This window comes from Sciurus carolinensis, chromosome 3 (genome assembly GCF_902686445.1).
Source record: "Sciurus carolinensis chromosome 3, mSciCar1.2, whole genome shotgun sequence".
Taxonomy (NCBI): Eukaryota; Metazoa; Chordata; class Mammalia; order Rodentia; family Sciuridae; genus Sciurus; species Sciurus carolinensis.
Window position 1 is genome coordinate 10901010 of NC_062215.1, and position 13228 is coordinate 10914237.

The 13228-nt window shown below is 39.8% G+C and overlaps 1 protein-coding gene across 2 annotated transcripts in view; it reads left to right on the top strand.

Moving 5' to 3' along the window:
* Abca9 (ATP binding cassette subfamily A member 9) overlaps positions 1-13228 on the top strand; it is a 59981-nt gene that overhangs the window by 40453 nt on the left and 6300 nt on the right. For both annotated transcript variants that reach the window (XM_047546818.1, XM_047546820.1), the window contains 7 exons: positions 148-261; positions 5325-5444; positions 7597-7665; positions 8064-8155; positions 8841-8961; positions 9803-9920; positions 10814-10905. In XM_047546818.1, the coding sequence (XP_047402774.1) occupies positions 148-261; positions 5325-5444; positions 7597-7665; positions 8064-8155; positions 8841-8961; positions 9803-9920; positions 10814-10905 (726 nt within the window). The remainder of the gene's footprint in view (positions 1-147; positions 262-5324; positions 5445-7596; positions 7666-8063; positions 8156-8840; positions 8962-9802; positions 9921-10813; positions 10906-13228) is intronic.

Sequence of the window (13228 nt, forward strand, 5' to 3'; positions counted from 1 at the left end):
TATTTTTTATGAATGTAGTAATGTTATTGATTTTAAACCAACAAACTTCAAATTATTTTTGCTATAGTTTTGGAAAGTTGAGGGATACCTATAAATATTTTCCTACATAGTATTTACCCTGCCCAACTTAAATATTTCTACTTTTAGATCCTGTGCAGTATTGGATATGTCTCATCTCTTGTTTTCTTGATATATGTGATCTCATTCATCTTTCGCAATGGCAGAAAAAATAGTGGTCTTTGGTCATTTTTCTTCTTAATTGTAAGTATGCAAATAGTTACAATTGCTTGATTTTTAAACGTTTTTAAATAACTCTAGCAGTATATATTTTAGTCTTTGTACTTAACCAGAATGGCAAAGTAATATTGCTCTCTACAAAATTCTAACTGCTCTAAGATAATCATAGACATATATAGAATGTGTTATATGTATGGGTATAGACCATCTGCAAACGATGACCCCCCAAACTTGTTTCCAGAGCTAGCGACTCCCCTGAGCGAGACTTCTTAGCCCTAACAGTTCACTTAATGTCACTTGAATATTTGCAAGGGAATTCAATGATCCTGTATCTGAAACATAATCATCTCCTCAATCCTATTTTTCCTTGCCTTCTAATAGGTCACATTATTGCTGAAAAATCCACCCCACAAATTGCTCATATCGAAGATCTGGAATCATCCTTATTTCCTGTCTGTCTTATCCCGCATTCCATCCATATGCACGTATCCCAGTCTGTTCAGTGGGTCCCATCCTTCCCACTGCATCCATTGTCCAAGCTTTCCTCATGTCTCACCTGGAGTATTGCAACAGGCTTGTAACTGGTCTGTTTCTACTCTTGCTTCCTGTAAATCATTCTCCACATATTAACCAAAGCGATCTTTTAAAAATAATTTTTAATTGAAAAGTACATCTTACATTCAGAAAAGCACACATATTTTAAGCACACGAAAATATTTAAAGTAAGCACTTCCATAAAACTACCAGACACATCAAGAAATAAAACATTACTAGGACCCTAGAAGCACCCATCCCTCATTCCAACTTTACTCTCTCTTTATTAAAAACTCCTTATTCATAGTTTTAATTCTATAGGTTAACCAGTTGCTTAACTTAATAAAAAAGGAATCATATAGAATGCATTAAGCATCTGCTCTTAATCCACAATGACTTTTAAAGTTGACCTGCTGATAATTACCATAATAATTTCTTTCCATGCTGCTGTATTCATGATGCATATGCTTTGACTTGTTTATTTATTATTGATGTATATTCAAGTTGCATCTTATTTAGACTGTTAGAACTAACACTGCTGTGAACTTTCTTATGTGTGTTTTTGTTCCCAGGCATACTTATATATTTATTTTGAGATATAAACCTAGTAGTAGAATTATTAAGTCTGCATTCATATGTTCAATTTTAGCTTTTTAAAGTGTTTGTATTACCAGAAGGGTATGGAAAATCCCATGGATGATATGCAGGATACTTCACGTTTGCCAATAACTGGAAGAAACCAAAAATAAAATACAATGTGTAAATACAAATTTTAGAATACAAAAAAAGTCAGTGATTTCTGGATTGGGTTAAAAAATAGAACACCCCTATATATTGCCTACAAAATTTCCAAGTCATGGGCAATGACTTAACGGACATTTATTTTTAATAGAGGAAATTAGAGATTGCTATGCAAATAACAGATACAGTAGAATTCAATATCAAAAGTTTTAAATAAGAAAAAAAGAATGTATTGACAGAATGGTAAAATTCAGGAAGAAGATGCAAGACTCATATTTTGTTTAGCAAATAGTACAGAATGACAAAACACCTAACCATCATCTCTAAAGATAGAAGTAGAATTTAGATCACCCGTTTCAGAACTGACAGATCTGGGGACAAAAGAAAAAAAAATGAGCCATTAGAGATGTTCACACTATACAAGTTGAAATTGATCAGATATGTAGACAAAGAATATCTCTGATAGTAGAGTAGGGACAAATAAGACAAACTGTGGTGGAAATGTGATGGCCAATGAAAGAAACCACTGGCGAGTGACTAACCCCACCCCAACCTCTACAAGCAATAATGATGAGGGCAAGTTAACTGATAAAATACTGATAGGTGTCTTTAGGTAAGGGGCTGAACTTGGAGCCCAAGCAGAGGTAAATAAAAACCCTTAGGAGAAGAACTCCTTACCTGGAGAGGCTAGATGTTGGGACTTGCTAATTTATAGGACTCTGACATGAATTTGGGTATGTCCCAAGGTTAACGGCGTGCTCACTCCCTGACAGTGAGATGCACTACCTACTGGTAAGTGAAAACTGATGCAAAACATGGACATGACTCACAGAAGAAAGTACAAAGACTGTGCAAGGCCACTCCTGAGCACACTGCATCCTTCCATGGCTGTGCAAGGCCCCTCCTGAGCACACTGCATCCATTCATGCCACCAGGCTTCAAAGATGTTGAGGGAAAGCAACACCCTGCATCACATTATTGCTCAGAGGGAAAGATAAGCAGGTGTTGACTGAGAAAGAAAAGTGTTCGGGAGAAATCACACTTTATGATGACCTGGATAGAGATGTATGCCCAAGCTAAAAAGAAGAAATTTCTAAGCTATATAAACATACTAACCATCAGTACAATTACAGAACTAAGTAAGAGTGCATTCTGAAAAAGGCTGACATCTAATTACAGATGAGGATTGAAATAATCACCATGATACAACAAAACAACAAGCCAGGCACCGTGGCACACACCTATAATCCCTATGGCTCGGCAGGCTGAGGCAGGAGGATCTCGAGTTCAAAGCCAGTGTCAGCAACTTAGCAAGGCACTTAGCAACTCGGAGAGACTCTGTCTCTAATAAAGTATTTTTTAAAAAGTGCTGGGGATGTGGCTCAGTGGTTAAGCACTCATGGGTTCAACCCCCAGTACCTCTGCCCGCAAAAAGATCACAACAAATAGAAGGAAAATACTGAAAAGTAGACACAAAGAAAAACCTAATCCAATAAAAGAATAATTTGGTTTTCATGTCATGAATTCATTAGGTATGTATATGTATCATTTTTAATGATGTAATTATATCTACATGAAGTTATAATAGTAGGAAATGTCCTCTAAACTAAGAAAAAACTGACATGATTGAATGATCAAATACTTATTAATATATGAACCTTCAAAGTAAAGGCATCCACAAAATAAAGGGAAGTTAACTAGAAAAAAAGAAAAAAAAATTCAAGCTACCCCCAGATTTTCCTCCCACAATTCTGTAGGTCAGTTTTCATGTATTTGAGGGGAAGTAAAGGATGTTCTTCTTCTCCAAATCAGATCCACCCAATTTGTAGTTCCAGGAAACATTTGACTGACACATTCAAATATGAACTCAAGGATTGAAGCTATTGAAGCTCCTAATAAGCTATTGTTTTAAAAAGAAGACCACACAAAAATCTGCACATATGTGTTTGTAGAAGCACTATTCATAGTTGCCAAGATACAGAAGCAATCAAGGCATCCAAGATGGTGAATGCATGAACTGTGGTCCATCCAGAAAACTCTAAAACACGTGGACTATCAAGTTATGAAAAGACTTGGGGAAACTTAAATGCATATCACTAGGTGAAAGAAGCCAATCTGAAAAAACTACATACTGTATGATTCCAAGTGCATGATATTCTGGAAAAGACAAAACCCTGGAGACAATGAAAAGATCACTGTTTGCCAAGAGTTAGAGGGGGAGGGAGGAACCAATTAGCAAAGCATGGAGGACTTTTAGGGCAGTGAAATTTTTGAATGATACTATAGTGGTGGATATGTGTTCTTATAAGTTTATCCAAACCCACAAAATGTACAAGAGTAAATTATAGTATAGAGTATGGACTCTGGGTTATAATGATGTGTCAGTGTAGATTCATCAGTCCTAACAAATACACCATTGTGGTGGGAGATGTTGGTAATGAAGGAGACATATGTGGGGGTGCAGAGCATTTTGAAAATCTCTATACCTCCCTCTCAATTCTTCTGTGAAGCTAAAACAGAATAAAAATAGCCTATTTTAAAAAGGGGAGAGAAAGAACCACACAGGAATAAAAAGCAATATAAAAGATATACCTAACTGAGGTTAAAGTGAACCCAACCAAGGTAAGTCAAAATACAAAATTCAGGAAAAGAAAAATTGTGTTAATAACACTGACAAGGACCAATGACTAATTTAAACATGCACATGATTAAATAACTTTGGGAAGGATCATTAAAGCATATTTAAATATTTAAATAGAAAAATCTATTAGATTAAACAGTTCTTTCCTTTTATAAAACAAGCATAACTTTAGTAAACCTAAGAAAGATAATGTCAAAAAGAAAATGTTGATAAATTCACTGGGAAAAATAAAGGACAACTCTTTAAGTAAAAAGATAACAAAACTAGAAGTAAATCTAAAAGAATAATAGTAAAACATATAGTCAAGTGTGTCACGTGCAGTGGCACAGGCCTGTAATCCCAGTGGCTCGGGAGGCTGAGGCAGGAGGATTTGAGTTCAAAGCCAGCCTCAGCAAAAGTGAGGCATTAAGCAACTCAGTGAGACCCTGTCTCTAAATAAAACACAAAATAGGACTGGGGATGTGGCTTGGTGGTCAAGTGTCTCTAAGTTCAATCCCTAGGATAAAAAAAAAAAAAAAAAAAAGTGTGATTGATTCCAGAATGCAATGATGGTTCAGTACCAGTAACCATCAAAATAAAGGAGGAAAACATGAGTTTAGTAAATATCACACGATTTCTAAAGATGCCCAGTAAAAAGAAACTGTAAACACAAGAGGGGCAGATTAACAAAACCAGGGTTAATATCATATCAAATGGTAAAATTATAAATTATTCACCTTATATCATCAGTAGGACAAGGATGCTTGCAATAATTAATTGTAGCATCCTTTGTGAGTGAGGTGTGACATAATATATACTCTGGAATCATATGTATGTTTAAACCTAAAAAGATATCTATGACTTATTTTGAAATGAAAAATAAGTAAAAATGCAGATGATATATAATATAAAACTCCTTTATCAAAATCTGAATTTTAGCAAGAACCTCAGTTGACTTGTATGCCCATTGAATTTGAGAAGCACTGTTTTAGCTACTAAAAATTTCACACTCTACCTCATAGATTTGTAACCTAATCTTATGTCACAAAGAAAATAGGATGATAGAAAATACTGGTTGGGGAGTCAAATGAACATAGAAAATCACAATGAGATAAGTTTCTACCCTTTTTGAAAATATCCTATAATTTAGATAGTTGCGTTTTAGTGATGCTACCTTGTGCTTTTATTTTAGGTCACCATCTTCTCCATCGTTGCTAATGATCTCAATGAATACAAATTCCTAGGACTACTTTTCTCCACCATATTACTCCCACCCTTCACAATGATTGGTTCTCTTTTTATTTATTCTGAGGTAAGTACTTCCGGTCATGTTCTAGGATCATGAAATATATGTCCATTGGAGAAACCCTTGAATATTGCAAAAATGCAGGCAGACTCCTCAGCGGTGCACTTTACAGTCTCTGTCTTGAGAGTGAATTCTCTTCCCACAGGCAAGGGGCATGTTCTTGTTCAGCAGGAAGCCCTGCCTTTCTTCCTGGAGATCAAAGGCATCTTGTCATTCTCGTGATAACTCTTGCTTCCAGAAACCCTCCTGGGAGACCAAAGAGATGCCTATTTTTCAGTTAAGTTTTGGACATGTTAGATTTCAGGCTCCTAATAGACAGTTGGCTATAGCAATCCGGACTTCAGTGTGTCAAGGTGTGGGGAGATGGAGACTAAAGCAAACGCTTGAGAACCATCAGTTTGTAGATGGCGTTCAAATCCATGGGACTGGATAATAGAACCTATACGGTAGAGTTAGAAATGAAAAGAGGGCCGAGGTCTTGGTCTTGAACAAGGTGAGTTTCAAGAAAGTGTCAACAGAAGCCAAAGAAGAGTGAGCTTAGATGAGAATTTGAGATGAGGTGATCACACAGGCAAGTGTTTCTGGGGGTTTTGCTGCAAAGGATAACAAAGAAATAGGAGAGTGGAGGAATGGGAAGGTAGCTCGTTCTTGTTTTACAATGCTGTCATGAGATGTGAGAGAAACTCATGAGAGAAAAGAGAGACAAGGGCTCGCGAAGGAATCTGGTCCCTGAACAGCTGAGACGGAACAGCGACGTGCAGCTCTGCACAAGTGTGGAGGCTGTTGTTCAGAGGCCAGGAGCATCCCATTGACTTGGCCAGGTCAGAGCCAGAGCACGTGCGCAGAGAGGCAGGGAGTCCGGGGGTCTGCTGGCAGAAAGAGCGGGTGTCCTCTTCGGAAGGACTCTGCTTTCTCTGGGAAATGAGAGGTGAGGTCCTCAACTGAGAGTTAAGGGAGGTTAAGGGAGGTCTGTGATTTAGAAAATAGAAGGAAATGTATGAAAAAATATTTCAGAGAGTGGGTCAATAGGATTGAGATTCTGCTGAAAAGCACCCTTCTCTACTTTCCAAGTGAAGTCAGTGAAATTGAGTTCTCACACAGTCTCTCCTTCTCGGGTACATTTTATGACAAGGAGACAGCTGAGTTCAATCAGGGGTGAAAACTTGCGCCATGAGTCTGTCAGAGACAAGGATAGGGGAGCAGTAGTTCAATCTGTGGAGGCCTCGAGCAGTGGGCCCCGGATCCTAAACTAGGAAACAAAAGGGCCTGGAGGGGGATCATGCACGGTGGGAAAGTGGTTGGTGGGTTGGAGGTTCATCAAGTCTGACCTACATAATAAGGACCCTAGAGTAAGGAGGCTGAAAACGGGAAATCGGGTGGTAGAGAGCCGGAAACTCACTTCGGATGGGTGCAAATATTGGAAGTGGGCAGCCGAGGCACTTAGGGACGGCAAGGTCACTTGAGATGATTAACGTCACGGTGGTGGCAAGTTAGATGACGTGAAGAAAAAATAACTTTCTCCAGAGGAAGGATGGCTGTGACGGTTAGAAATTTAATGCAAAGAGCTCAAAAATACTCAGAACAAAAGTCTTGGTAAATATAGCTCAAAAAACAATATTGACCCCTTAGTGTTTTTTTTTTTTTTTTTTTTTTTTTAACTCACTAAAGAGTTGGGGATGTTGGGAAAATGCACTTGTGTGTGCCGTTGGAGCTCCAGGTGAAGAATTCTGTCTTCAGTTTGAAGGGATTGCCATGATTGCTTTCAAAATTGGATGTAGGAGGACAAGAGCAATATCGGGATTCCAGAGTCCCTGGGGAAAGAGTGGAAGGAAGGACAAATGACAAGAGAAAGTAGATAAAGTTAGGGGGGGAGTTCGTCTTAAGGCAGCCATGCCGGTGGTTTCAGTGGGTCCCACAGCACCTCCCAGAGTTCCGTGTAAAAGCACCTCAACCTACAGGCAGCACAGGCCGACCCCTGAGACACCCTGGGAGAAGGAGAACCTCCGCAGAGTTAGAAAACGATTTTTCCTTGATGCACGGGGAGAATCGGGTGGGATGGTGGCAAGGTCACTTAAGAGACATTGATTTATCTTAAGAGGAAAGGAAATTCGTGAACAATGGAAGGTTCATTTAAATATGCTCTCTCTTCATTTTACAGATTTCCTATGACTCTGTGGATTCCTCAGAAGCTTCAGATTCTCCCGTGCTATTTCTGGCATTGTTAATAGTAAGAAGATATTTCCTTCTCAACTTTCTAACACAGGGGACACAACCTTTGTGTGGTTTGAGATTCTGAATTGCATCAAGATAAAAAGATTTGGACATTTTAGGTAGTGGAAGCAACACACACACACACACACACACACACACACACAGAGGTTTTCCACCGTCATTACATTGAGCATCTCATGCCAAGTGTGAAGTCCAAACTCTAAGTGGCACAGTAACACCTGTATCAACTTCCTTTTCCTATACTTGTGTTATGCTTTCTCTGAGTAACAGGTTGTCTTTCGACCTTGTGGAAATGTTAAGTTTATATCTGATCAAATTCCTTCAGTCAATTCCAATAATTAAATCATTGTTTTTATGACAATGTTAATTTTGATTGTCTTTCTCTTTCCCTAGCCTTACCTCCATTTTTTCATTTTCCTTTTTGTTCTTCGATGTCTGGAAAGGAACTTCAGGAAGAAATCCATGAGAAAGGACCCAGTGTTCAGGTGGAGAAAATTCTAATAGAATGTCATTTTTTTTTTAATCATTCATTGTTCAAAGACATTTTGATATGTCTAAACTAAGTACAAAGTAGTGTCCAGGATTGTTTTTAAGGCACTATGTTGCATACAGAATCATCATAGTTCATACTATGTTACTGAGGTTGAGGAGACAGTTGGAACAAACTTGATGCTTGTGTTGGAGGATACTTGAAAATGAAGTGGAAGCTAGTCATTGGAGGATCATCAAATAGGGTCCTATAGGGAAGGTCTCACCAAGACTCAGGTGTGTCTCCAACACCTGCAAATCGAGCTCCCATCTAACATGGGTGGTAGGACAGAGGAGTGACAAGATGACACTACAGCTTCTAGGTTCCTTTTCTCCTGCAGCCCTGCCTCAGGACCCTTAGTTGGAGGATGCGTACTGCTTTATCATTTGGGGAAAAGTTATTGCCAACCCGGAGAATTAAACTTGGGTAAAAAGCAAAGACAGGGTAAGAGTGTCACCACTTGATTCATTGATGGCACCTGGGCTGCTTGAAAGGCAATTGGCAGGGGGTGGAAAACAGATTATGCTTTGCTCCTCATTAATCTAGTCAAATCATTGATAGCAGGATACAGGGGATTCGGTACTTTTGCCACATGTAGTCTCGACTGGGAAACCCATCGTTATCACACTTTTTGAGTTTAGGATTTCTCCAAGAAGTGATGATGTTTCACCAAACCCAGAAGATCCCGAAGGAGAAGATGAAGATGTTAAGGTGGAAAGAATGAGAACAGCAAATGCCCTGACCATCCTGGACCTGGACGAGGTAGACCCTCCATACCTGTTCTTCACCAGATGATTTTGCCAGTCAGATAAAGAGAGCAACTGTCTAATCCTCATTTTTGAAAACTCTTGAGATTCTTTCACCCTTACTTGTGTCGTTTATGACTTGACTTTAACAGGTGCGCAGTGCCCACAAAGCTAAGAGAACAGTGGAAACACAGACACACAGACATATACAGACGCACACGAGAGAGAGAGAGAGAGAGAGAGAGAGAGAGAGAGAGAGAGAGAAATGAACTTTATATTTTTAGGGTGATAGTCTTTTGATTTTGTTTTTAGTACCAGGGATTGAACAACCCCAGGGTGCTTCAGCACTGAGACTCATCCCCAGCCCTTTTTTACTTTTTTTTTGTTTTTTTTGGTGCTGGGGATTGAACCCAGGGCCTTGTACTTGCAAGGCAAGCACTCTACCAGCTGAGCTATCTCCCCAGCCCCTTTTTTTACATCTTATGTTGAGACAGGGTCTGGCTAAGTTGCTCAGGGCCTCACTGAATTGCTGAGGCTGGCTTTGAACTTGCCATCCTCTGCCTCGACCTCCCCAGCTACTGGGATTACAGGCGTGCATTACTGAACCTGCCTAGGGGATAGTTTTGATAAGCACAGCTAAACATTGCAAAGCCTAAGTAAGATTTTGTGAATCACAAAAGCCCTTCCCCTGCAGGAAGTCAGCCTTGGGAGAGTTTGCTTGAAATGGCTGTTTGTAGGGGGAGGACTGGTTTGAGTCAGGGTCTTGTATAGAGGAGGGCTTGGTGGGAAGGCACAGGGAGTGCTCTCTTGATTGAAGGTGAGGATCATGCCCTTTGGCTACTGGCCTGTCTTTGCAGAAACCGGTCATCATTGCCAGCTGCCTGCGGAAGGAATATTCAGGCAAAAAGAAAAACTGTTTCTCCAGAAGGAAGAAAAAAATTGCCACAAGAAACATCTCTTTCTGCGTTAAAAAAGGTTGGAAGCTACACTTGGGAGTGATCCAGACCTGTGAAGGAGGGACGGTGTTGAATCTGGGGGCAGCTCTCCAAGATCGGGAAAGGCAGCCATGGCGACCACCAGCTAAGGCTGCTCCTTCCTGCTCGAGCCTCCCTTAGAGTTAGGACATGGTTTCTCCTTGCCTAGGAAGACAGTTGAGTATGCTCTGTTAAAACAGAGACAAAGGGCTGGAGCTGTGGCTTAATGGTGGAGCACTTGCCTAGCATGTGAGAGGCACTGGGTTCAATCCTTAGCGCTGCATGTAAATAAGTAAAAATAAAGGTCCATGGACAACTAAAAAATATTAAAAAAAAAAAACAGGCAGAATAAGAGACAGTGTTTCTGTTAAAATGAATAGTTAGGTTTTATTCTTATTTATTTTCAAATATTTATTTATTTATTTACTTATTTATTTTTGTGGTACTGGAGATGGAACTCAGGGCCTTGCCTGTGCCAGGAAGGTACTCTACCACTGAGTTACACCCCAGCCTCCGTATAGATTTTAAAATAAAATAATTGCATAATGAAAGGAACTGGCTGAAGCATAGTAGTATGTTCTTCTTTTCTAACAAATAGCATGTCATGGAAATGTTTATTAAATGCAACCAACTTAAATAAAAATGTGTTTCAAATTCCAGCTCAGCCTCTTACAAACTATGTGACCTTATGCAAGATATTTATGCTCGTTAAGCCCTAGCTCCTGCCCCTGTAAAATGAGGGTCGTAATAACATCAGGGGTGTGCGTTTGTGAAGAATAAGTAAAATAATGTACATAGCACATTTCACATTGTGCTTGACACATAGTAGGCCGGTGGTGTTTGCTTTTATTCTTGTAATGATAGCATTTTTCTGAGCACTCCTATTTCTTTCAGGTGAAGTTATAGGGCTGCTTGGACACAATGGAGCCGGGAAAAGTACTACCATTAAGATGATAACTGGAGACACAAAACCAACCGCAGGGCAGGTCAGTAAAACACAGAGAGATACGGTCACTAATGCTGCCTGGATCAGCACTTTACAGTGAATATGATCACAGTCTTAAAAATGAATAGATGACCCTTAATCAGTTAGTGTGGTTTATGCAGCAGATGAAAAGGATTAATTTAAAGTTTTACTCTGTAATTCCAAAAATAGTAGTCAAGAATGGCTAATGTTATCTATACTGTGCCCTTTATTGAGTCAAACATAGAGACATTAATGGAAATATATCTATATCTTGAGATCAGAGATCTTTGCTTTGTTGACCTGTCCATCCTGAGAACTTGTTTGATTGAATTGTCTCATTCAGCATCACACCAGAAACCATAAAGTAATGACAAGTCTCGCTAATGTGACTGCAGACATACATCTTCATAGTTAGTAATTCGTCTCTAGTTATATGCTGTAATTATGGATGTGTGTGACTGGTGGAATAATCAGAGTCCATTAGCAAGGAAGACATCATAGGTCTTTACAGAGGGCCTCTGTGACAGAAGCTTTCTCATACTTACTGGGACATACCTGACCCAACACATATAATGATGTGGGAAGCTGAGCCACAGAATGTATACTGTAGGTACCCCGAAGTTCTTAAAGACGATGGTGATGCTGGGTTAGTGGCAAAAGACCTAGGATTTATTAAGACAATAATGATGAGAGGTAAGAAAAAAAAATTGTCTAAACTCCAAGGCAAAAACCAGAATAATACATGAATTCCACTCGTCAAGGCCAAATGATGGACAGAGACCAAAGGACTCTTTGGAGGGAAGATGCTGTTGACATTTGACATGAGGTGAAAGTCAGAGGGAGTGTTGACAAGGGAAGGTTACCTGGGGTGGCGACAGATGTTTCCTGAATCACCTTTCTATTTCCACTCTTGCCTCAACAGCAGCTAGAGCAGTCCTTTAAAATGCAAATGAGGTCATGCCACTCTCTCCATCACAATCTCTCACTTGGAATCCACCCCAAATCTTTACCGTGACTGCAAAAGGCTCCACGTGATGTGGACTCCACTGTCCACTGCCTTCACACCCTTTACCCCTTGCTAGATGGACCCTCAGTCACCTTCCCATTGTAGAATCTTTGTGTTACCAACCTGTCTTTGCCCCAATGCCAACCCAATGAGGACAAAGTTCTGAGAAAAAGGAGAAAAGGGGTTTTATTGCTCTGCTAGCAAAGGAGAAACACAGGGAGCTCCTGTCCCAAGAGGCTGTGATTCTAACCATGGGGAACAGAGGTGATTCAAAGTCTACTCTCCAGCTGCACCCTGTCAGGGGTCAGAATTTTCTTGTAACTTGAGGGATAGCTGTTTCTTAGCTCTCCGGGCACCTTCCTAAGTCTGGATTCCTTCATTCCTGTGGTGTGTGAGCTCAAGGACAGGTAACCTGGCCGAGGTTGGGAAGAAGGTTCATCTTGCTCTCCCCATGGTTAGGGAGAGAGAGGGGGAGAAGAGAAAGGAAAGAAAAACAAAACCGAAAACACGTCAGTTTTAAAATAAACTTGAGTGGTGGAGCAGCAAAGGTCACGTTCAAAGCATGAAGTGGGCCCCTGCTGCATTTGGGTCCGATCTCCTTGCGGCCAGGATGTCCTGCTCTTGGCTCTTCATATGCTTACTTATCTTCTTCTAGTTACTTTAACATCTACCTCCCCAGAAGCCTTTTTCTTGACTACACTATTTGCAAAATTAACACCTCTATGTTCTTTTTAGACACAGTAATTTCCTTGAAATCACGGAGCAGAACCTTTAACGTGTTCACTTACATGTTTATGTCTTTATTTTTTTCTTTCTTTCTCTAGAACAAAAGCTCTTTGGGGGGAAGTTACTTGATTTTCTCCTCTTTTGTACTGGTGATAGACAATATAGCAACAAGGTCAAGGGCTTGAATTCTGAAGATAGATCTAAGGTCCCAGGTTTACCTTCTGTGACCTTGTGCAAATCCATACACATGTTGGTTTTTTCATATGTAAAGCAGCAATGATAAGACCAACACATATTTAGAGTTTCTGTAAGGATAACATAGTTCAAAATATTCATCTAAATGCTTAGATTTGGCCCATAGCAAGCACATTAGCTGTTACTGCACAGCACAGGGCCTGGCTCAGAAAAATAATAAAAGCTATCATGCATTTATTGGTTCCTATGTATCAGACAGTGTAGTTTTTTCACTTATTACTTAGCTCAGGATTTCTCAAACTTGAAACAAGTGATGTTTCAGACTGGATAATTTTTGTGTGTAGTAGAATGCTTAGCAGCATCCCTGGTGTCTACCCACTAGATGCCAGTATAACACCCTTCCACCTCTAGACAC